Here is a 25,158-nt window from a genome sequence, read left to right on the forward strand (position 1 = left end):
AAATTTGATGAACTCTATCCAAAGATGCAAAGCAGTATCTTTTGGAAAAGAGAGATTTCTGGACTGCGGCCGCTAGACATGTTGGAGTACTGCAGTTCAATCAGCCACTTCACGGCTGATCACAGCCTACAGCAACCCCAGGATTTTGTAGCATGCACCATCCCCCTCGTCTGGCTATTAGAAGAACCAGATAAGGTCTACTGGTATGCAGTCCTTAAACTGCCTGGGCTTTCCCCTCCACTCACCACACAAGGGACACATGTCATATTGCTAAATAAAACCCATTCTCATAAAAGTATTTAGTCACTGCCTCTTTCAAGGATCAGAGGCGAGTATCTACAACAGCTCCTCACACCACTGTCAGGCAAAACAGCTCTGCCTGCTGTAGCTTTCTCATTCCCCAGCCCCACCATCGATACTGCTGTCTGAATAACGAGTGCTCCTAACCCCCTAAGTGCAAAGGAGCAACTGATTAACTCCTCACTACTGCCACGGAGAGGTGCATCCATTTAGCACCCTGTTTTGCCAGCTCTTCAGGACTACCTCACAACCTGACCTGTCTGTACACCCAAAGCACGCAGCACTGGCGAGCTGTTAGACAAGTGGAAGTGGCATGCCCGTGTCAGTCTTCCGTACTCACCAATGGGAATCTCGTCTGGAGCATTTGCAAGTCGTCATATCCATACACCTGTGGCTAGAAAAAGAACAGGAGATTATCTAGTCTGTGTCCCTAACAAAGACGCTTACCTAACTTTAGATTAAACATTTAGATAAACATTAGATAAAGCCAGAAGCAGACGATCAGAGGCTACGCAATTACCTAGGCACAGGCAGCCAGCATTTACTACCGCAAGACTGACACTGCCAAGAGTGTTTTTATGAGCTGCTCAAATGAAGAGTGAGCACCAACGCCTAGCACCGCTGCTCCAGACCACAAAGGCACTCGGCAATTTTCCTCTAGAAATGATTCCAACACCGAAATCTGTCCTCGCCTTCAGAAGAGGGCTGTGACACAGCCCTAGACTTTGTGGCAGTCGCCACCCTTGTTTGGCCTTTGTCATACCATGCTGCTAACACAGCTCCACATTCTCATGAGCCATGCTCTGACCAAGGGCTGTTGCTCCCCAAAGGCTGGGGAGGCTGGAGAGAACGGGCAGACAGAATCTGCTCCGGAGTGACCAGAGTTACAGACATTTACCCCCACAGGCCCATGAATTTCCTCTGCTACTGTTTTATGGAAAACAGCAGGTCCAAACTCTTCCCATCCGAGGCAGTCCTGCTCTGGGCTGACGTTACAGTTTCTGGTTTCTCTACTATACTACATCCCTCCCTGCTAGCTGAAGACAGAGCTAGGAGGGATCTAGTGGCATGACATGACTGCAAAGAGCCGGTCATCCCACTCACCGGATAGGCGTGGAGCAACCCTGGAGCCATGATGTACGGATTAGGCAACAGTGGTGGGACTCCAGGAGGGAGATTGGGAGGGGCTTTTCCTGAAAAAGGAAGAGAAAGGAAAAGTTCCACAGTGAAGCAAACAGCAGAAGCTGTCTCTCTTAGCCCCCATACCCTCCTCCTGTTTAGGAGTACCCAGGAAAGTACCTGATGTTGTTGCAACGGAGCTGCGAGTCGAGGCCGTCACCGTGGAGTTACTACTGAGGCTGAGGCCCAGGCTGCTGACACTGCTGAGACTGGATGAAACGCTTACTACTGGCGGGGCGGCTGACACTGTGCTGGAGGAGGTGGAGAAAGTGCTAGCAGAAGAATGGAGGCTTGCTTCACTCTCCACACTTGTGTGCTAGGGAAGGAAGGGAAGAGAGTTAGGGGCCCAGGCAGATGTAACCAAGTGCAGAAATACTGCAGGACGCTGTCTATGCAAAATATTGTGTGTCTCTGCCTGCGCCCGGATGTTCCCGAGAGCCTGCGATGAACTCGGCTGCTGCAGGCTACAAAGAAACCTGCTTTGCATCTGGCTTAAGTCCAAAGTCCTGATAGCAGCCAACCCCTAATGCTTCCAAGCCTCTCACGCGGCTGTGTCCCAACACGTCCGTCTACTGGGAGAAGCAGGGCTGAATACCGCATTTGCAGCGGGGAGATTTATTCTGCTGCAGAAGCCAATGCCCAGGGAGTCTGTACTGCAGGAGCTCCAGCAGTATATATGTTTGAACAGTGACGCTCCATCAGCTACCAGTTTGCTCTGACATCCGATTGCAACTCCACAGCACTTTCGAGAACTGCTACAGGCTCAAAAGAAGCCGCTGCTATGTCTGAAACGGGCAGGGTGTCAAGAGTCTCGAGCCAGAGGTGCATAGGCAGTGTTCTGACATAACCCTCTGTCCTCTCTCCACAACACATCCAAACTCCAGCAGGACAACCAGCAGGCTGGCAGCTCCTGTCACAGCTGCAGACCCCACCGGCCGCACACCTAAGGTCGGGTCCACCAGCAGACGTCTCCAAGCCAAGCAGGAGTGGGGGCTACACAGCGCTAGAGCACACCTAGACTCACCAGAAGAGTTGAAGTTGACGTTCGCCCAGAGGATGTGGATGAGGACAGACTGTTCTGCTGGGTGGGTAACGTACTGCGGGAGGAGGAATAAAAGGTTGTCAAGCCAAGGTGCAAGAGTCACCATTGGTAGCCCCAGGCCAGATCTCATTCCCCATCTACTTGGATGGAATGAGTCATCTCAGTCTTCCCCACTGCATCAGACAGACTTTGATGTCTACTATAGATCCCTGCTTCTCTAGAAATCCACCCACCGCGCTTGCTCACCTGCTGAGTTGGGCGGTGGTTGTACTGGGGAGTTCCTCACTGTGGCTCAGGCTGCTCAGAGCTGTCGAGTGTTGGCTGGCTGTTGTCAGCAAGGACGATGCGGATACCCCATCGTTGAGAGGCGTGATACTGGGAGCAGAGGGGGAATCGGATTTCACTGCGGGGCCTGTAGCACCTGCGAACAAAAGCTTTGGGTTAGGGGCAGCTCCCAGCAGCTCCTGGAGGGCAATTCAGTGGTGAGGATCAGCAAAGTCTCAGCTAGAGGAGCTGGGAGATCTGGGGTTTCCCTCACAGCTGCCAACCAGTTACACACTTGTAACAGCGTGATTGTGTCCTACATCTCACTTTACCCCAACACCGCCATCGGCTCTGCAAAGAGCTTCAAGACCTACAGATGAGGTGCCTTTCACAAACAAATCAGGGTAAATTATTGTCATCAGGGAGTGACTCATCAAGGATCTCATGGATCCATCAGCAGAAAGCTGAACATTTCAAGGCAAGCAAATAATCTGAGTGGCAGGAATTAGTCCATCAGGGAAAGGACTTGCTATTAGCACAGATAAAGCTTTTCATCCAAAGCAAAGAATACGAGCAGTACAAGAGACTCAGGACACCCACTGCACTGACAGACTCTTACCTTCAACGGCCTGTGTGGTTTGTAATGGCGTAGGTTGTACAGAACTGAAACCATTCTGAGGAAGAAGAGAAGAAGAGAAAAAGAGTACTGGGCATTGCAGCTGCTCATTTCCAGAGGCAGATCTAGTGTCAGTCCCCTCCCACACTCCCTCCTCAGTTGTGAAAAAGGCGTGCTACCAACACATGTCACCAGACTGCATCGGGGCTGGTCCCAAGCTCAACTAGCCCAGTGCCAGCATGACCCCCAAGCGTGTATTTGAGAAAGCAGTGCAAGAAGTTTCTCTGCTGCTGGTAGACTGGCTCAGCATCCTCAACCCAAGTTCATTAGCCAAAATTGATGTTACTGAACCTGTGTGCAGCATGCAAGAATTGAATCCTTAAGACAAAACTAACTCCTTAGCCTGAATGCCACTCTGCAGCAGGGTAATTGTGTGTGACACAAGACGTGGCCTGCAATCAACTTAACCGCTGTTAACCTCACTGGCCCAGCCCCAGGTAAGTAACATAACTAAGGGCTCTGGAAGCAGCTAGAAGAAAGCTCTGACGAGAGTCCACAAGCCACGTGGTGAGGCTGGAAGATCACTAAAACACTTGATAAACCACTTAGCTTCCCCTGAGACAGTGCTTCACACACTATGCTTACTCAGCACAAAGGGTGAGCAAATCTACTTTCCTACCTTGGCCTGGGTCAGATCTTTCTGGGGCGAGGAGGAGATTGAATTTGGGTATCGCCTCGTCTGGGTGGATCTCTGTTCGTACAGTGGTCCCTGAGCGCTGTTCTGGGAGGTAAACGTTGCTGTCTGTATTGTGCCGCTCTGGTAACCAGACTCCTGGCTTTGATTGGACGAAATTGTGGATGAAGATTCACTACAAAGGGAAAAAAAAACACACCAAAAAAGAAAAGGAGTTTACGTTTTCCTCCAGAACAGCCCTGCTGTAAGCTGCTGACCCAGACTGTAGGCTTTTCATTTCGAATCTTCAAAATAAAGAGCCTCAAGCATCAGCACAAAGGCACCACACAAAGCAACCAAGCAAACCAGGCAGGAAAACATACCCAGACAAGGGCTAGCCCGACCACAGGATGCCGGCACCTAGCTGCAGCCTTGCCTCACACACTGCTGTGCTCCAGGTGACATTTCATGAGCTGCCACCATTCAGGTCCCAGCACTCAAGGGACTGGCCAGATACTAAGGGCCAGCCCAACAGAAGGCAGAAACACTTTGCTTTGGCAAGGCATCATCACCGTAGATACACCTACTCCACTGTGTCCCACTTTGCCAGGCAAAAAGCAGGACAAAGCACATCGAATCTGTTCACCAGGGACAAGGAGCAGTTGTGCTGGGGACTCCCCTCCTGTGTTTCCAGCAACACAGTTTAATGGCAGCAGGAAACGTCTGCTTTCTGTGTAAGTACCACAGGCCAATCAGTCACAGAGCTGCCTGAATGAGTCTGCTGGCAACTTATGCTTTGCTGTTGCATACATTGTCCCCCCTTTGTGACCACGGCACAGTCAGAAAGGGTCTACTAGTATGCAGCATAACTAAAGTCCACGGGACCGGCTACCTTCCAAAGCTACCTGCTTGGATTAATCATTCCCTTCCTCACGCCTGGTCCTCACCTAGCCGTGCTGGTGTACAGGCTGCTTTGAGATTGGCTAACGGCAGCGCTTGTTGCGGGCGTCGATTCGTACTCCGCAAGAACAGGCTCCGAACCAAACTGTAACGCCCCAAACTGCAGGTTTAGCCCTGAGATATCTGCTGAGCCAGGCATTTCCACCGCAAGCGCAGGAATCTGCAAGGGAGGAACAACAGTAAGCACAGAAAATTACTTTAGTATCCACATTTCCCAGCACATAACGGTAGTTACAGGCTTGCATCCTCTGAATTACACTGTTCAAGCAAGTTCAAGCTTTTCTCTGTCACACCCCCCCCCCCCCCCCCAACACCTAATGCTAACAGCAGGAAGGCCAAGGCCAGCCCTTCCCTCACCAGCCCAAATGGATTTTTCTGCAGCTCTAACAATACAACGCCTCCTTCCCCACCATCGATCCGCACCTTTGATGTTAACGATGCTTTTTTCTTTTGCTGCTTCAGCTTCTGCTGTGCTGGCTGGGGACTAGAGGACTGGTTGTCCGAGGACCCTGGGGACATCTGGGGAACAGGATTGGTTTTGCTGGGCAGCGGCGAGGAAGGGGGTGCCGGCACGGTTGTGGAGGCAGTCACCACAGGCTGTTTCTCCTGCATGAACACTTCTATCATAGTTGAAGTTGACGTGAAGGCCTGACGCTTGGTGAAGGGACTATGCACGGAAGAGTCTGTTGGGTTCTTGAGATCTACCAGGGGAGAGAGAGTTGAGTTAGCAGGATTTGTTTCCTTAAAACTAGATCAAGTTCTGACACTTCTCAGCATCAAGAAAAATAAAATAATTTGACACTATGACTCCTCCTGGAGCCTGTTAAAATCAGAGAGCAGAGAACCCCAGCATCTCCAGTCCCAGCCTTGAGCTCTTGTCACCATCAACGCTGAGCCTTTTAAGCCCTTCTCCCCTCAGCTCCTTCCACCATCTCTACAGGACAAAGCGAGCTTGCACAGCAGAAGTCCTCCATCCTCCAAGAAAAGCTGGACTTCAGAGTCCCTTGTGTGGAGGCGCTGCATGTCAGAGTCCTGCACGGGCCTGACGCTGCTTCCTTCCCCTTCTCTGCCAACACTGCTGCATTTCATTGCCTGCTCTTTCCCCTGCAAGTACTGGGTATCCTCCAAGCAACAGCACTGCTTGGGACTGCCCACCCTCAGGTCTTTGCACAACTGCACCACCCTCCCCCTTTGCCTAAGCCTTACCGCAGCTTATTAAAAAACAACTCCTATTCTCTCTGACTCTCCTCTGTGGCTCCTTGTCTGAAAAGATCAGGAGCTGCCAACGCTGACTGTTACTAGGACAGGGCTCGATTTTTCTTCAGCTTAGATTTGAACCAGAGCCATTTCCCTATAGCAAGAAATAAAACGCACAAGCTGAAAGAAATGGCACTAGTACTCGACCACAGCAGGGCTCAGCATCTCATCTGAAAAACAGGAGCCTCTCAATCACTGTTTATTCCCTCATGCCAGCCCAGAGGTAGTTACTTCTTGGCATTTAACAGTCACCAGAATCACATTCCTTTAAAAGATAACATCAGGAGAGCAGCAAGATGAGACTGACAAGTAAGTGTTGGTATTCGGGGACTATTCTCCAGATGTGCCCACTGTCAGACCCCTTCTCTGTTACATAGCTTTACACTAGGACGTAGTTCTGCACACTGTGAGGGTCTCGGGAACGCCAGATCCCTGGCCCTGAAGCTGGCTGGAATGACCAAGAGGCAGATGGATTCAACTGCTCTAAGTATAAAAGGAACAGGGAAAGACTCACACGCACTATTACATTTTGCTCTCACAAACTTGCACCCACGCTTCTTTTAATTTCTTCAGCACAGTTGGCTTGATAGTGAACTTGTGATCCGGCCCTCCACTGAATCCCTCACATCGCTGCTTGCAGCGCGTTTCTGCAGTTCTGGGAGAACGCGTTCCCCTTTGGGGAGCCACGCTGCTTTTCCTTACCATACTGCACAAGAGATGAGGTCTGCGTAGTGGATCCCATGTCCCAAGAAGAAGCGGTGGTGCTCCCACCAGGCTGGGTGTGCTGAGCAGCCAGCTGAGCCAGAGCCTGGGCTGTCTTGAACTGCTCCAGGAACTGAGAACCTGTGGTACTGCTGCCTTTGGCCTCCCCGACATCTCCAAACCCTTTCCCCAGCATGCTCACCTGCAATTTCAGCAATGAAATAACAAAGTCAACGTCTTCCTTGGCTTGGAACCTGGCTCAGAGGACAGATACATCTCTTAACATAAGCCTGAACGCACTGTACCCTGCTGCTTCTCACTGGGTGCCTCAGCTTAACACTCTTGAGCTCCACATGCACACAGACACCGCTGGCAAGGAGAGCTCATACTTCTCTCACAGCCTTCATCGCATGCGAGCGCAGGTACACTTATCTGTTGCCCAACCCATGGCGTTTTACAGTGTCATGGAGGCTTACAAAGAAAGTTAACAGATAGGATCTTTAAAAATCTACTAAATTATTCACAGGCATTCGGTTGCACTAAAAAAGACAGCCACCAGGAGAACTTGGCTTTACAGTTAAGGTGGTTTTGAAAATCCTTCCTGAACAATCTCACCATTAAGCGCACAATTTTTATTTCTTTTGCTGAAGTTACACAAAGAAGCATCTGCCCAGGTCTGTGCACATCCCTGATTCAGATTCAATGCCTCCTTCCTTCACCCGTCAGCAGATGCCAGCATTTCATCCCACACCAAACTCCCAACCAGTTCCACTTCTCAAACTGTTGAATTTCCAAGCCCTGGACTGCAAGATTTTTTCCTTTCCTCTGAGCAGGAAAGAAGCATGCGTTGCAAGTCTAACAAGGGCAACAGGGGAGGAATTATCCCAATTATTTCTAATTAAGCAATGGACTTCACGCCTCTGTATTTAGAGCAGACTAGCAAACCATCCAAGGAGAGGGCTCTGCCACCCACAAGAAGCGAGCAGGGGTCAGAACTGTATTTCCCATATTGCCCAAATGCAGACAGAGACTGTCAGGGAAACCAACACCTGCCAAAACCCGCACGCTGGCAGAGACCAGTATTTGCTTACCATGCTGTGGTGAGAGAAGGAGTTACCAGAGGCAGGCTGGGATATAGCACTCTGCTTGGAATTGCTGAACACCAGCGGCTGGGCCAGGGAAGGAGCCTGGGACGACTCCAGGTTTGTCGATTCATTCTCCATAGAAGAGGGCGTCTTTCCTAGCAGGACTGCAAGATCAATTCTGGGTAAAGAAAGAAGATAACCCACTGAGGTTAACACAAGCTCTGTCATACCCCTCACTTCCATCACAGCGGTATTCTACCTCCAGCCTCCCAACGTATAGCTTTTACTTTATAAATGGAAAGAATCTGCAGAACATTTACTCACAACTGCCAGTAGCAATCTCAAAAGGAAGGAGACCGAGCAAGATCCTGCATGGCCTTCTATTTTAAAGCATGTCTTCCATTAATTTAACACAGCAAAATGCCCCCAAATCTGAAGAACCAGCAGCAGAGCCTAGGAAAACTCTAATCCAGGATTAGGACCCCAAAACTCCTAACTCAACTTTTCCATTTAAATCCATCTCATCTTATTCAGAGCTGCTGCACTTTAGCTAGCTGGCAAAGTTTAGTCTGAGATGGCAAATCGCTCTGGGACTTGTGTGCCACTTTTCCCACGTAAACAGCACCGCCATGGGCTATCACCTCTGTCCAGCTGTGATTGTCACATTCTCGGCAGGCAGAGGCACTGAAGACACATTGGAGGCAGTGAAGATCTTCGTCTCAGACAGCTGAAAGATAAAAAAAGGGAAAAAGTATCCAAAAGTGAGAACAGCGTCTTGGGACTCCAAGTACAGCACACAAACATTTGAGACAAACAGCCACAGAAAGATTCAAGATATTCAAGTGTTTAGACTTAAACTTCTCTAACATTTGGCTCCCATCAGAATCAGCTTCTATTTCATTTGTTTATTCTCAGGCAAGTGCAAAAATCACCTGTCAGTGGGAAAAAGAAAACCAAATCCTTCTACAAATTTCCCGTAGTCCACACATCCAGTAGGGCTGCTGGGGTCTTAGACAGGTGCTCTGAATTGATGGTACGCAGCACTGATCTGCAAAACCCACCGCACAGGTAGGTGCAAGCATCGCTAGAGGAGTCAAAGAAAAAAGCTTCAGACCCATAGTTAAGCTTCCAATGATCCTGGCCTCACCTGGATGATCTGACCAGAGACCAACAGATCTACTTCAGCTACAGAAGGGAAAATAACATTGCTCAAAAATGAACGAAGGGGAGGTTTAATGACCACCTGTGATTTAGCCCGGAACATATCTGAATATGAAGAGTTTTTATTCCAGACTGAGGAGCTGCCAGCAACTAAACAGCAAGAGTTTAAAAACAAAAATCAGGAACCCCTGGGAGCATATCACACACACTGAAGGCAAGAAGGGCTATCAAAGGCTCTCTTCAAGCAGAGACCTGACTGAACAGACAGAAGCCGCTTGCGTCTCCAAACACAGCAGGAGCGCTTCCTTCAGATGGTGCCTGGAAAGCAAAAGCTTTCCCTTCGTGCCTGTTCTGCAGGCTTAGCAAAAATGAGCACGCAAAACTAATACTACTACTAAAAAGGCCCAACCCTGCTCCCATCTGCAAGAACAGAAGTTCTCCCTTGATTCAGAGAGGGACTGAAGCCCATTTCAGAAGAAACTGATACAGAGGCATTAAAAGCAGGTGATAACAGTGTCCATTCTCCCCTGAAGGGGACGCCAGGTAGAGAACAAAAAGCAGTGAGACACGCCAAAGAGCAAGTCAGGAGGTAAAGCCAAAAGCTTCTGTTCAATCCAAATCACAAGGACCAGCAGAGGCATGTGACACACGCACGAAACCGCTGCTGCCTCCTCCACGGCACAGGGCGTGGATCAAAGGCAAACCTTCCCAAACTGCCACTTGACTAGAGGAGCAGAGCAAGAATCTTGTGTGGAGTCAGGCCAGTTTATGGAAGAATTCAATCATGCAGTTGCAGGAAATGAGAGGACCAGACTTGATGCCCAGGGAGATCCCTTCCCGTCTCGGGCTCCTATGACAAGCTCTACTACACGTGTACTTTAGAAGCAGCGATGTTTACTTATTCATCGTGGCTCCTGGAATTGGGAGCCTGGCTTGGGCTATGCCCATAGTTTGGGGAGGATGGGCTTTGCGCTCCTCTCGTAGCTGTGTGTGTACAAACAGGACAGCAGCCTGCCGGCAGACGCATGGAGGAGAGGGGTTTCGAGAGTACCTACATCTTCATTCCAGTCCTCTGTGCCCCATTCTTCTGTCGCTGCCCTCCACGCACCTACAAGGATAACAACAGGTAGAAAAGTTACGCGTGCATCAAAGCTCTACCTCCAAGAGCCAGGGAAGCACTGGGGAGCTTTGCAAGCAGCTGAGAGGATTTCTATTTCCCAACCAGACAAGTTAAAGCAGTCGACCCCAACCCACGATTCATGGGCAAGGTACCACAATGGGATCGCCTCAGCCTTGCTCGGGCAGGCTAGGCTGAAAGAGAGGGACCGCTGGGCTGGCAGCTAGGGCAACGCACACACCCGACACCAAACAGGGAAGGAAGCCCCAGCATCATCCCCAGCCTCCTTGTGCCATTTTCCTGATTTCCCCTCAGATTGCAGTAGCTGCAAGTTTCTGCACCCACAAGCAGTTAGTGTTACCCCAGCAGCTCGGACAGAGCACCTCCTTCGGGGGCTTCCTGCCAGCTCTTGTGCAGGACCTCACCACCCAGTTAAACCTTAAGTTTCTATAAAACCCATGGACAACTGAACCATTCACATGGTTCATCTTCCCCCCCCCCCCCCAAAATGTTGAAACCTCGCTGCACCAGGACCTCCTGTGCACAGGCAAATGGGAATCAGAAAGGAAAGTTTAAGGGACTGAGCAATTCCCACATTTTCTGAGACCAATTTCAGGGATATGCTCAAAGTGAGTGGCTTAAGATATCAGGGAGAAAAGCACAAGACTTCAGCACAATTTGTAAGAGAGCAAAATTTACCAGGAAAAAAAAAAAGTTTTGCCTAGCTGCATCCTCAACTTGTTCCGTCCCTCACTTCCATCACAGTTAAACCTCAGTACTTTGAATATTACGTCGCAACTTCCGAATCCATTAGACAACTTCAAATTTGGTGTGGGAGGAGAGCGGGAGCATTTTACATCCCAAAAAACTCAGAGCATAAAAACAGCCCCATTTTGTGCAGCTTGTTTTCAGCCCATGCAAACCAGATCAACAAAACCCAACACAGCCAACAGGGTTAAACCTGGAGACATTTACAAGGACGGAACAAGTTGGCATCAGCCCTTTTATAAGCTGAAAGCCTCTTACAGCATAAAAACATAGCACTTGGGGAACGAGAACATTGTGGATTCCTCTGCAGGACACAATCAGGCTTGCTGAGATTTTTTTGGGGGAAGAACACAGCAGATCTTCCCACATACACTTTAATTATGAGGCCAGAACACCCAAACAACTGCTTGTCTAGAAGTGGGGGATTTAGTGCATGAAATAAGTATATTATTGGAGAATTATTCTTTTTTCATTGTTGTTTTGTCGGGTGTTTTTTTTTTTGCCTGACAAGTTGAGCCAATTCAAGAAGCCTTCCTGGATTTTTTTTTTTTTTAAATATTCAAGTTAAAAATACAGATATTAATTCCTTGAGTACCAGGAGTCTCAAGGCACACTACTCTACCCCTTCCTCCCCAGCCAGAAGCATCAGGAGGAGTTCAACACATTCAATGCAAAACACATCTGGGGTTTAAAAACCCAGATTCCACCATTCCTTAGATTTTTTTTGTGCCCTCACAGCAGTAGCGGGAAGGCTCCTTTCCAGATTTTAATGGATCAGAAAGATCCTACCAGCTCAACCCTTACCCAAGAGATGAAGTGGGGAGCTGGAGGTACCTGGGTCAGCTGCAGTTGGCAGGGGAGAGCAGGAAGCCAGGAGAGTTGCCCCAAGAAGCGTTTGTGCATGTAGGAACACGGCACAGGGCTCTCAGTCTTGCTCGCTTGGGGGAAATGAGAAGAAAAGCAAAGCAGCACGAAAAGCAGAAGGAAATCCTGCAGATGAAGAGCAGCCATTGATGGGGCTTTCCTGGCAAGTCTACTTCTTGAGTACTGGACACCTATTCAGCATGGCTTGTGCTCCTTGCACATGAAGGGACAGAGGGAAAACCAAAGACCTGTGATGTACAAGCAGGCATTCGCCAGAAAGGCTCCAAAAAGCTTCCTAACCAGCACAGTGTGCTTAGTTTTTTTAAGGAAACTGAGTGTATTGCTCTCCGTCAAGCTCTTCTGAAGAGGAGAGCTGAACTCAAGCAACGCCCTGACACTTCTAACACCATTTCAGAAGTGTCGTCTTCTGAATGGCAATCCCTCCTCTCTGCTTTAAGAAAGCCGCTGCTGGCCTTTAAGCTCCTCAAACAAGGAAAAGGGGAAAAAATAAAATTAAAAGTCAATAGGCATTTGCAAATAGGAATGTGCTAAAGAAAAAAAAAATCGTATTGTGTCTTGAAAATCCTCCCCCCACATTATCTCTTCATTTTAAACTGGGAGATGAGCAACAAGCTTGCTCCTCCTACAGCCCATCAGGCGGTCTGCCCTATCTCAATGCCTGGATACATGCTGGATGCCCCAGCCTGGAAGGGTGACAGACCCCAAACCCCCCACTCTGCACCTCAAAGGAATGTAAATCCAAACAAAGCCAAAGTGTGGCAAAAACACAATGGCAGCACAGGAGCAGATGGCCTTGTGCTGCCTGCGGGAGTTAAAGATTAACCCAGAGGTGAGAACAAGGAGATGCTCCAAAGCAACAGAAGCACTCCAACTATGTCTGCCTCTTCCTCCTGTCCTGACCTTCAAGCGCAAAGTGGCAAGTTCATCCAGAAGGGCCCTTAGCCTCGACTTCCAGACCTCAGGTTAGATGGAGGAGATGTTAGTCAAACACGATTTTGGCTGTGTTATGGTCACTGATGGGATTCAGTAGGTGTAAGGCAAACTGGATCATCTCATAGGTGTCTCTTGGCTTCACAAGGCATAAAGGTGTAAGAGCAGGAAATAAAGTGGCCAGACACTGAGCAGCTTTGCCATCAAGCATCCCGGTCATCTCAAAATTCACCATCATCTTCAACTATAGGGCAAGTCTGCTCAGGTGAAGAAGAGCAGCCGGGCAGCAAGAGCATGCCAAAGCAGCCATCAAGCACATCGCTCCCCCAGAGGTAGCTGTAAGCAGAGGCAAAGCGCTGAGATAGTTTAGCCAGACTAACTCCCCTTGCAGCACTGTTTTGACCCTAAGCAGAAACATAGCGGGAAGGCCAGCGAAGTGATCGCTGCAGAACCGAACCGCCGTGCCGAGGAATCGGCACAGGGACAACGGCAAGTCACAGCTTTCTGGATGTGAGACAAGCAGAATACGACTAAGCTGCCTCACGCTTCCTCCCCTCGGGTGGGATACTCTGTCACCAGCGCTGTGGACACGGAGCTGCTCTGGGTACCGAGAAGCAGTGGCTGAAGTTAAAATGTACATAATCCACAAGAATTTGGGTTAACCTCTCCCAGTTTACATTCAAGGTGTCAGCATTAGTAAAAGCACAGTCAGAACAAACGTCAAATATTCATTAAAATGAACAAATTAAGAGAGAGAAGAATGACATATCCACAGATATTTCAGGTTGTTTTTTTTTAAAAGCGCTATAAAGTAAAGGTATCCGGGGCAGTTAGTGCACCTGGATGTATCGTACCAGGAGCAGTGTCAAATTTTCGGGGATAATTTGACCCCTCACCCCCAATGAAATCAAGTCCTGAAACAAAAAAAAAAAAGAAAAGAAAGACAACGAGTGAAATTTTGATTTAAAGAAGTGAAGGCGAGTTTCATTGCCCCCATGTACACCAGTCACATTGTACCTGTGGATATTGTTAAAGAGCTGCCTGCAGCTACTAAAATGGAAACAAAAAGACCACACACAACACAGGTGAACAGCGTAATTGCACGATAAACTTGACAGCTGCATTGTAGTACTAGAGCAAATTCGAGTTGTTCCATCAGAAAAATCTTCAATTCCCCCCAACCACCCTCTAACCCGCTTTGTTCCACAATTGCGTAAAACACCAACACAGAAAAAAAAAAACCCACCACACAGAAGCCTGTTCAGACCAGACAGTTAAACTTCCAGCGTGTAGAGCTCATCCACTCCCATCCCGTTTTCCTCCAGAGACAAGCGTACCCATTGCCTTTAACACATGCCTACACGACTCCCTCCGGTATTTAAAACTCCATTTCTCAGTCGGCAAGAAGATGATCACTCAATCTGCTAGTGTTTTACAAAACCATGCTTATTTTTTTCCTCTTCCAAAACAGCTCTCTGTTTTTGGGGGGAGGGGGAGGGAAGGCAACCAAACACCCACCCACCAAAACACAAACCAACCAAAAAAACCCTACACTAAAATTGTGTAATAAAAGGTATCACAGTTTACAGTACGTACTTTCTCTCTTTCCAAAGCTATCAGTTTTTCAGCAAATACAATAAATATGGAAGTGGCCTAAAGCAACATTAATATGGTTGTGAATGCTTCTTAAAACCAAGATGTGGTATTTACATGAATGCTCAAAAAATCATGGAAAAACAGTTTGACTTCATGGTGGTGCAAGACTGCTCCATAAAAAAACCCCACCACTCTTAAACCCACACAAATGGACTACTTACGATTAAGGATTGTCTCTTACGACTCTGTCCAGTTATCACACTGCAAAATCTGAGTTCAGTTGTGTCTTACAATAGTGTGCATACTTCAAACAAAAAAAAAGTACCATTTTTCCAATGCAAGGGCAGATCGGTGTTCGCGAACCGCCCAGCGAAGAAATGTTTGCTTCAAACAGGCAAGCGATGAAGCTTTCTTTCCAGCTAGCTTTCTGTAACAAGGTTTCATCCTACAGCAGTTTGAGCAAGATGACCATGAAAGAGAGAATGCTCCCCATGCCAAAATCAAGAGCAAGATATCTGAAGTCCGAGTAATATTCTCTGGAGAATGCACCAAATATTGGGAGAACTTGCATGTGTTTATCACACTACTGTTTATAAAAAAGACTTTTCCAAAGAGGCAGCATGGTTTCTACTGGAAAACAAACGGAGGCAAGTGTTCCTGTGCCTCAAGCTCACACCAGAACAATCATCCAGCTCCCAATTTCCAACGTCATCACCCTAACAGATGCAAAGGCACCTTCAGGTGCAAAGAAACAGGGTCACTGAAATCCACCTCTGAACCAACAACCCTTTCCTCTGTCCCTGAGCCAAAGACCTACCCAGAACCTCCTCAGTGCAACTGGATAGACACAAAATTCAATTACCCTCTAAATACAAAACAGTGAACACTTGCGTGAAGACCACTTACTTGTGCCGTCATCTGGCTCAAAGCTGCCAGTGTTGTTCCACGTGTTGTTGTTGCTATTCCCGTAGTTCTCATCCGTGCCGGCCGGCTCGGCATAGTCAGCCGGGTTGAAAGTTCTGTAAGAAAAATGAGGATGGAAATCGTTACTCCCTCTCCCTAAGCATTTTAAAAGCAACTGATTTTATTCAGACCATGACACATCTCAGTCTCAAAAGACAGTTCTCTCAGCAAAGGGATGCTTCAGCTACACCAGCCATTCCAAATTTAAGTTAGCATGATGCAGTTTTGGCTTTATTAACAAAAAAGGCAAATCTGAACACAAATGACTGACACAAACAGTACTATTCACACACAAAGACTTATTTTTGCTGTGGTTTGTACCAGTGAAACTTACCCCATGCCTTGGGCAGAAAATCTTCCCCCTCGCCTTCCAGAGCCACCTGTAAAATACACACACACACACTGCTGAGCACCTCTCTTGGCTCTGCAATCACCAGGAAAAGAAACATTTGAACAACATATGGAGATCTGAAGCCCAGTGTATGAAAGTGGTGAGGATCTTCCTGAGTTGATGGGATTTCCAGCAGTGTCTTTATATGTATGGCAATGACCTCAGCTGGCTGGCAGTATAATTAGCGATGCACGATTCCAGGCTCAGATGAAGTTTCCAGCTGGCACAAACCATAAGTACCAGACCCGAGGTTCTGATTTCTGCAGTGTGTGCCCTCAGCAACAATTCCTGAGCAGCATAGATTTTGTGGAAAAATGAATTTCTGCTGCTGAGTATTTAAAAACCAAGACAAGCGTTTGCACAGCAATGGTGCTCACAGACACATGTGCAAGAACGAGGAGGATCCAGATTCTGTTGCTAACAAGCAATCGGCCCACCTGCCAAATAGTCACCTTAGGTTTTTTTAACTTCCCATCTCTATACAATAAAACCCTACTTTTTTCCAACTCCACGGATAAGATGTAAGAATTAGATACTGTTTCTAGCATGCTTAAGATGGGGAAGCAATGTGTAAGCATAAGAACAGAAAAATCAAGTGCTTCTTTTCAGTTTGGCAGTTCCTCCCATAAAAGAAGCTTTCAAACCTCACAGAGGAGATAGATGCACTGATGTAATTCTTCTCCTCCCACCCACTCTGTCCTCAAACCCCATGTGTACCTCGGCCTCGGCCACGTCCCCGCCTCCCTCTTTCTGTGCCTCTTCCAGAAGATCCTCCGCTCTTACCACCGTCTAGTCCATTCTCCTGGCCCCGAACTGAAAGACAGAACAATGCAAAGACAATTTCAAGACTCATCCTGCTTTAGGGAGGATATAAGACCAGATCTCAAACACCGAAGCGCAGTGGCTGTGCGGGAGACCATGCTGCCAAACACTCCCATAACTTCTTTTATTTAAGCTGATGGTATTGAGGATATCACCCCAGGAATCATCTCAGACAGGGGAGCATCAAACAGATCGCCACACGCACAAGGATGGTTTTCCTCAAAGATGCGCCTGCCCAAGAAGCTTTACTGACAGCTTTTATGCAGCACAAAGTGCCTCCGTGTGCACCGTGACAGTTATGGGTGTTATTAAAGGGCAGGTCCATACACTCTCTTCCACGGCTGGCACCTCGCCCCCGCCTCGGCGGCCCGCCACGTCGTCTGCTGAAATCCCGATCCCTCTCCCGGTTTTCTTTGCTTTCTTCACTGGGTTCTGTCTGTCCACTCTCCTTCTGTCCTGAGACACCCTTCTTCTTCCCGACCATTTCCCAGGAATGCTGAAGGTTTGCAGAGGGGAAAGAAGTTAATCATAGTTTGATCGATGCACGATGCAAATACACACATATTTAAACATGCTACAGAGACTATAACAAGGGTCTCCAGAAAAATGGTTTCCAGCCCAATTTTTTTTAGAAGAGTCTATGAGCCTACACACCGTACAGCCTCTTCCTTCAAGGAAAGCTTTCTTACAGCTGACTGGCATGCAGTTTGAGGTAACAGGAGATGAGTTACTCTATTTCTGCAAAGATCTACTAAACCTCTTTAATAGAGTGGGCATAAAACTTACTCAAGTTCAAAGTGTGGATAAATTTACCCTGTTCAGGGGAAAAAAAACCACCCTGCCATTTCATATAGGTCACTGTTTTGGGAAGCTCTCAGAATAACCAAAGGTTCCAAGTGCCCTGCAGTCAAGATTTCAGGGTAAGTTATTCTCCCAGATGCAGAGTGATTTAACAAACCCCCTCCCCTAAATAGCAGCTCACAGGGAGAGGAGTATCACAGAATTTATCCAACAGGCAAGTTCAAGTCATCCCAAGTTCAACTGTGAGAAGTTAAGCACGCCTCCCGCTTACTGCCGTGGGCTCACGGCGGTTTATTTTATGACAGTCTGTAGTGGTTTCATACTCTTAAACCGATGCTGCACACTGTTAGAACAATTAAGAATAGTCACAAGTCATTGACAAACACCTGAAAACATAACTGGCAGACAAGTAAACAGCTGGGTTTGGATGGCAACATGCAGGGACAGTGACAAAAACAACATGGAGGCACAAACTGCCTTCAAACCCAAGGCTTCTGAAGTCTCTCTCTGTAGGTATCTGGTGCAGAAGGAAATTTAGGAAAATATTTACTTTGAATACTGTAATTTCAAGCCAAATCTAACCCAATGCTAAGATCATGCCCGCTTCTTTACTGTTTGAAATACAGCACGTTATGAGTAACTAGCTCAGCAGGTGAACTGTCTTCATCAGCACGGGAGTATCTGAGCAATTAGCAAGTCTGTTTCTTATCAGAAAATCCCCTTTACGGGACTGCTGCACAAGCTGAATCCAGGCCAGAAGCAGCTCCAAGACCGCTGACCAATTACAGTGCCTGCGCTCAGTGCTGCGGGCACCAGCCCGCAGGCCCCCCATGGCACTGCAGGCTGGAGAAGTGGCAGGCACTCCAGGACTTTGCTCTGCCAACTCCATTTCTGCCTCCGCAAATCTTCCGCAGTAGCCCTGCCTCTCACGCTGCTGGGCGTTTCAGCTGCTTGAATAAAGGAGGTACTGCTACATAACGTGGTTTGCTGCACACTATCCTGGACGCTATTTTCATGAGCAATGTGTTTATCTAGGAAATGCAATTGCTGTGGTAGCAGGAGTTTGTCTTTTAACTAGAATCCGCCGGTTATGAGGGATGTGGAGGAAAATACAGTCACGGCAGAGCTTTGCCTCAGCAATGCACATTCATATCATACCCTTTCTAAAAGGATTTTCCAACAGATATTTTGTTCATTTGTCAATGGAAAGGGCTCTCTAGAGGCAAGGAAGAACCCGTCTGTGCGCTGTACTGAACTTGGCCGGTGCCAAAGCCAGCAAAACACCTGACATTGGGGAGCAGCTACGTTACACAGAATATAGTCTGAGCCGTCCAGCTCATCCATCTACACTCAGGACTAATAACGAGAAAAAAAATGAGCTAATGCATAATATTCCGAAGTGATATTTAGAGCCTCAACTCTACAAAGAGCTGAGTCAGCTTCAGCCAAACCAGGGCGCTGGGAGGATACGTTTGATCAGCAGCAGTTTGGAAGGATCTGATATTCGTAGGCTTTTTACTGGGCTGTAACAGAACTTGCGTCTCTGCTATCTTTGTCACAAAACAAATGACATCCCGCACACCAGGCGGAAGGTTCCTCCTAAGCAAGCGCTCACTTGTTCTCACAGCTGACTTTGGCTTGCCAGAGACAGGCACCTGCGTGAGCGACAGCAGTCGAGCCTAACTCCACAGAAAACAAACAGCAAAAAGACCCTCAAAAACGTGGCAAAGGCAGCGGCACACAAGCCAGTCAGCGCATCGCTAAGAAGCGAATGTTTAGGGCCAGACACACAAAACTGCGTTACTCTAACAGAAATGAACCACAGCTGACACATACCTGCATTTCACCACAGGTCACTCAGCCCTCATGGGAAAAGATAAGTTACTTCACACTCACAGCAGTGTGAAAGCTTATACAGATGCCACTGTATTGTTGTCAAAGTGCTTGGATTCAAAAGGAATAGGAAGTAAATGATTTATTGCATTTTCCCGTCTATTCCTTTGGGCCTGCTGGCCACGCCTGTATTCTGTGAAGCCTACAGAGAGCAGCGTTAAGAAGCCAGGACACAATCACACTTTACATGCTACTTGTAGAAATAGTCATTTTGGCTCTCGTTATCTAGACATTACTGTATGTCTTGTCTCCAAATATGCAGTTACACTGAACTAGGCCTCACCAGATTTACAGGACCCAATCCTACCGTGTCCGGATTGCCCTCCAGCAGCACGTTGATGGCTCTGTTAACATCTCCGTTGCAGTCATGCAGAGCAATCACACACTCATCCTGGTTCTTGCCTGTGATGTCGATCAGCTGTAGAGAAGACAACACCACAGTCAGCATGTTCCAAACCAAGAAGGCCCCAAAATCTCTATGGATCTCTTAGGAGGCAAGCAAGTTGAATCCCAAACCAGAAATCCTACAAAGAAATCTCAGGGTTTGGGAGTCTCCTCAGCTTAATTATGTCCCCTCAACGAGAAGTAACGGAGGGTGGGAATTTCTGAGTTACCGTTGTTTCACCACAACCCAACCTACAACCTCCTTCTCTCAGGATAACACCGTTCCCTGCGTTCTGGGGCTCAACACAGCAGGCACTAGAGCCCCTGAAAAACAAGCCAGTCCAAGGAAATTCAGGGAGCAGCCAGCTGCGTCCCTCCCACCCCCCGCAGCATTGACGGTACTCTCGACATCAATCTTGCCTTCCCATCAGGGTTCACCCTCACTTCCCACACTCACTTGTTTCACCTTCTCCTCAAAGTCAGCGTCGTTGTGGTCCGAAATCATCTGTGCAAGTCGAATCTGTTCCGCAGTGGCCTAAGGAAATCAAATGGAGAGAGAGAGTGCTGTTAGAGCGGCACATTTCCAACAAACCTTCCTCCAAAGGCCATACAGCTTCCCTGAGATCTCTGGAAAGGAACCAATATGATGAAGAGGAGGCGCAAACAAGGGTCAGAAAGAGGAAAGCTTCAGAGAAAGAGTCAGACAGAAGAGGAGCGAGCGAGGGGAGTCTGGAAGAAAGGGACATACTGCTGGATGGCCTCACGGCACCAGGTGAGCAATGATCACCTGAACTATGCCTATTTTGAGGCAGACCATACCACCACCACAACATCAAGACCCACTGCAGGCGGCTTCTCAGCCACTTTGCGTTCATTAAAGTGAACGGGGAATGGTCAGATGGAAGTGAAAACAAATCTCAGCCCCAGCTCCCACTCGGAGGCACCGATGCGGAAATCCCACCATCAGTGGCCGCCCAATTAACCTGGCTCTGCAAGCAGCACCCTGCAGCACACGGGAAGTTCGTTAGGCCAAGCCCAGCCGTTAGCACTGGGCCAGGCAGGAATGCCAGGTCTCCACCTCCAAGCTAACTGGTTTCCATGGACGCTGCCCTTACCTGCGGCCGCTGCTTGTGCTGTGTCTGGCTCTGTGTCTGTGTCTGCTCCCAGTTCCCCCGGGCTCGGTTAGTGCCCACCGATGTCATCATTTACAGTATATACAAATAACAGTATTTACAAGGTAGAACTCTGTGGTGGGTCAGGGGAGAAGAGAGAACAGACTGTTAGAAACCAAAAACAAAAGGCAGCACCAAGACTGAACAATCGGACGAGCAAGGCAGCCGGTAAAGCCGTCGCGGGCCCCCACCCTCCCCGCCACTTCCCCAAAAGCCACGGTGGGCCAGCCTACCATTTCCACGTGCCCCCAAGACACAAAGGCCACTTGTACTTCTTGGGGTTTCTCCACCTCTACCACAGCAGAGTGCTCCAAATGAAACATCACCTGCATCCAGGTGGGAGCAATCGGGACTCAGGAGCAGAAGTACTTGGGGTAAAGGGTTTAACGACTTGCTGCTAAAATGCAAGTGTGAGTGGGCACAGATTTGCCACGACCGGGGCCGTAAGAGGCTACGGTGATCAACTGGAGCAAGGAACATTTGAAAAAAGCTCTAAAGAAACCTCACTTTGAGAGCAGAACATCTCAGAGCCTCGGACACATCAGCTACTTCCCCTTCTCCTGTCTTGCCTTCAAAGCAGGGCAGGGGAAGCAAAAATGCTCCGGTAATAAGTGGTGCTCCAGGTTTGTGGGATATTGTTTTAAAAAAATACCACCCTTGCAGAACTGCCCATTTTTGCTTGCTTCAAGTATTCCCCAGAACTGGAAATATTAAGTTTTCCTCTACTGAGTATTCTAGATTTAAAAACTACCAAAAAAGTGAACTCGATGTCAACAAGGAACAACAGCCAGTAGTGTTGTTAGGTAACTGCTTGAGGCAAAAAAATCCCAGTAAGAGTTCAGGCCATGGAACGTCTAAAGCAAGTGGAGTTTTAAGCTCACAGTGGGCTTCAGGGGAAGAGCCCAACGCAGATGGATCAGCACTGAGTACTTTTACCCTGCCTATCCTCTCCCAGACACGAGGGATGCCAGGCACATCCCACGGCACTCGGCAGGACTTGCTACTTCTGAACCCCCAAAATCTCGATAATCACAAACTTCACATTTTTGGATTTCGTTAATAAGACTGTGACGCCTTCCTCCAAAGCAGCAGGGTCTGCTCCCGGTGCTGGTGCTGCAGACAGACGCTTGGGACAGGGGAAGGAACCACAGATAGAGCGTAAGAGCGGGGAGGAAACCCGAGCGCGAAAATCCAACCTGCAGTACACGATGTGAAACATTGCTCGTGAACACCAACATGGCAGCACAGAGCAAGACCTGGTGTGCAAAGCAGGGAAAGCTCAGAAGCAGCATTAGCAGACAGCTCGGTAAGAACTGGGGAGCCTCCTGTTAAAGCCTGCGAGCGGAGGGCTCAACCATGCTGAGACACCTTTCCCCGAGCGCACGGAGACCCTAACGTGGCTCGATGCACAGGCCACCGCTCCTGCTCCCATCAGCATCTAGCATTTGTTTGTAGGCAAGTTTTCAAATCCAAGTGCTCCTGCAGCTTCCCACAAACCTCAATAGTTTGCCCTTTGGGGTCACCCATGCCTCACGGTAACTTAAAACCATAGTTTTCCACCTATACAGTGCCAAGGTTTCTTATCAGGAAACAATCCACGCTACCTATCCGGTCACCAGAAGCCCCCAAGGTACGTGTGACACTGCCCAGATTTAAGGAAGAGCACCAAGCCTGGGCTTCACCCAAGGCAGAGCAGACAAAGCCTCCTGGGCTACGCAGCCATCCCTCCCACGCTCCACGCAGGCTCCTTCCCCCCGGTATTTATTTTTGCTCTCTACCGTTATGTCTCTTCCAGTTCTAAGTGTTTCACGCACAAACAAGTTGTCATATTAAACCAATTTGGCAGCAGAACTGCAGGCCCAGAGGGAAGCAATCCTGCACGTTTGCAGTAACTTAATCTGCAATTTCAATGGGATACAGTTCCAGCAGTCTGCTGCCCCGAACCTTTGTGCAGTGGCTGGGCATTGTTCAACAGCTGCCACGCTCCGCTCTGCCCAGCTGCATTTCTGCCACGATTAAATCATGATTATTTTTTCTTCAACACGCAAAAACCACAAGAAAAAACAGCTACTATAGAGATATCAGCCAGGCCCTGACCCTGCTAAGACCGCCAGGTAAGCGGGCATCCCCGCACAACGCCCCGCACGCTGCATCGAGGGAAGAGGATTCGGCTGCTGATAATTTATTCCTCAATCGTGTAACTCACGTACAGCTCACAGGCAACATTTAACTGCAAATCTTGGTTATCCTGACACTCGAACTGGCCCTGCGCAGAAGTAACAATAATATGAGTTTACCAGTTCAAAGCAGTTTTCACCAAAAGTTTTACCCTTTTTTCTTTTTTTCAAAGAGCAAACCCATATAAATTCACCAAGAGGGATGTAATAAAAAAGGGCGACTCCAGCCAAAGCGAATCGTGGCTGATCCACACCAGAGAAACGGCATTGAACCGGGCGAACGCTCACGTTTCAAGACAACGGGAAAGCGATGCATTCGTACAGGATTCAGGGAAAACAAGAAGCTTAACAGCTACAGGTTACAACACCTTTTCTTCAAAGAAGCTGCAAGTAAACGTGATGCGCTTTGTCGTTACCCCTTTTCCTTTTCAGACTGCACTGCTACTTGCCTTCCACATCTAGAGAGAAGAGTCTTGGCTACACGAAACGTGAAGTGCGGAGTCTCCGGAAAAAGAGGTGATACAGAAACATAACGAACTGTTTATTTTATTAGAAATTTCAGGTAAATTACAATTTTAGAACAAGGATCTGTCGGTCACATCCGCTATCCCCGGCTGTGTCAGACCTGCCGGCTGATGCCGGGCAAGTCCCGGCACATCCCAACCTCAGTTTCCCTTATCTGTTAATACAGAAAATTGGTATTTCCATCCCCCTCCGACAAAGCTTAATTAACACGCGCAGAAAGCTCCGAAGCTCCAAAGGAAACGACCACAGAGGGCAAAGCATTCGGAAAGATTTTCCTGCAACGTGGGGCAAAACAAGCACCCGAAAGAGTCCGACGCAGGAGGCCGGTTTATCAGGGTTACGATTTTTCCTCTGGAGCAAACGCATTGCGGCTGCAAAGCGAATAACTCCCGTGCGTGCGGAGTACAAGATTTTGGGGGGATGCCCCCGGATACACGCTCAGAGACCCCAGTTCAGTATCGAGGTGCAGCGCTTTATTGGGAGGACTCACCGCCCGGCAGCACGCAGGCAGAGCCCCCCAAACCGGCACGGAGGCAAGCGCCACGCACGGGGCCTCGAGCGGGGCACGGGGCCTCGAGCGGGGCACACACTCACCGGCCGGGATCGCTCCGGGAGCGCCAAACCGGCACCGCCCGGGAATTTCGCGTGGGCCGCGGGGAACCGTGGCGGGGCCCGCCCCGCACCCAGGAGCCGCCGCCGGTAACGGCCCCCGGGGCGCTGCCGAAGAAAGGGTGCCGGAGGCGGGCCCGGCCGCACGCGAGGAGCCCCCAGAGCGCGGCGGTGGCGGGGCAGCGCGGCGGCGCGGCCCCCATTGTTACCGCCGGCAGCGGCGGGGCCGGGCGGGCCCCGGGAGCACGGCAGGGCCGGAGCCGCCCGGTCCCGCGGCCCAGCAGGCCCGGCGGCCCGGCCCGCGGCACACAATGGGGGCGAGCGGCCGGAGGGAACCGGAGGGGGGGGGCGGAGGGGGCCCGCGGGGCCGGGCGGGAGCCCCCGCGGCGGCCCGGCGCCAGGCCGGGCCCGCACCCGGGAGGCGGGCGAGCGCGGGCCGCTTCCGCCCTCATGGCCGCGGCCGCCATTCCCCCCCTCCGCCCGCCTCCAGGCCGCCCGCCCGCCCTCACCTGCGGCGGCCGCGCGCTACGCCAGCCCCCGGCTGCGGCCCGGCCCACTAGGCCGCGGGGGGCCCGGCGGCGGGGCGCGGCGGCCGCCCCCGGAGCGGCGCGGCGGGGCCGGGCGGGCGGCGGCGGCGGGGCCGGGCGGGCCGAGGGCGCGCGGCGGCGGCGGGGGGAAGGGGGCGGGATTTAAAGGGGCCGCGCGCAGTTACCGGAGCCGCCGCCGCCTCCGCGCAACCAACTTTACCTGGGTCTCACCACACTGACAACTACCAGCGGCGCCCGCCCCATCACGTGACGAGGGCGCGGGGGCGGGGCCAGCCCGGCTTCACCCACGTGATGCGCGGGGGGGGGCGCTCTCCTGGCGGCACGCGCGTGTGACGCAA

General features: G+C 49.7%; 1 protein-coding gene and 1 non-coding gene across 19 annotated transcripts in view; both read right to left on the minus strand.

Annotated features, from left to right (window-relative positions):
* Positions 1-25,154, minus strand: part of UBAP2L (ubiquitin associated protein 2 like) — a 30,599-nt gene extending 5,445 nt beyond the window's left edge. For 4 of the 18 annotated variants that reach the window (XM_072846432.1, XM_072846429.1, XM_072846441.1 and 1 more), the window contains exons 1-22: positions 25,020-25,154; positions 20,905-21,034; positions 20,247-20,324; positions 19,689-19,823; positions 17,039-17,207; positions 16,607-16,702; positions 15,833-15,878; positions 15,442-15,554; positions 13,779-13,853; positions 10,295-10,347; positions 8,720-8,805; positions 8,085-8,256; positions 6,994-7,195; positions 5,458-5,735; positions 5,022-5,194; positions 4,081-4,270; positions 3,405-3,459; positions 2,768-2,942; positions 2,504-2,576; positions 1,600-1,795; positions 1,405-1,493; positions 641-694 (exon numbers count right to left, since the gene is read on the minus strand). In XM_072846432.1, coding sequence (XP_072702533.1) covers positions 641-694; positions 1,405-1,493; positions 1,600-1,795; positions 2,504-2,576; positions 2,768-2,942; positions 3,405-3,459; positions 4,081-4,270; positions 5,022-5,194; positions 5,458-5,735; positions 6,994-7,195; positions 8,085-8,256; positions 8,720-8,805; positions 10,295-10,347; positions 13,779-13,853; positions 15,442-15,554; positions 15,833-15,878; positions 16,607-16,702; positions 17,039-17,207; positions 19,689-19,823; positions 20,247-20,324; positions 20,905-20,994 — 2,598 coding nt within the window. In that variant the 5' untranslated portion in view covers positions 20,995-21,034; positions 25,020-25,154. Of the gene's footprint in view, positions 1-640; positions 695-1,404; positions 1,494-1,599; positions 1,796-2,503; positions 2,577-2,767; positions 2,943-3,404; positions 3,460-4,080; positions 4,271-5,021; positions 5,195-5,457; positions 5,736-6,993; positions 7,196-8,084; positions 8,257-8,719; positions 8,806-10,294; positions 10,348-13,778; positions 13,854-15,441; positions 15,555-15,832; positions 15,879-16,606; positions 16,703-17,038; positions 17,208-19,688; positions 19,824-20,246; positions 20,325-20,904; positions 21,035-24,781; positions 24,885-25,019 lie in introns of those variants that run through there. The other 14 variants (XM_072846437.1, XM_072846433.1, XM_072846431.1 and 11 more) reach the window with 10 other exon arrangements.
* LOC140644330 (small nucleolar RNA SNORA58) lies at positions 77-211 on the minus strand. The gene has a single exon (XR_012039775.1). It is a non-coding gene; the product is annotated as a small nucleolar RNA SNORA58 (small nucleolar RNA).
* Positions 25,155-25,158: the final 4 nt, after the last annotated feature.

Source organism: Ciconia boyciana, chromosome 26, assembly GCF_034638445.1.
Source record: "Ciconia boyciana chromosome 26, ASM3463844v1, whole genome shotgun sequence".
Classification (NCBI taxonomy): domain Eukaryota; kingdom Metazoa; phylum Chordata; class Aves; order Ciconiiformes; family Ciconiidae; genus Ciconia; species Ciconia boyciana.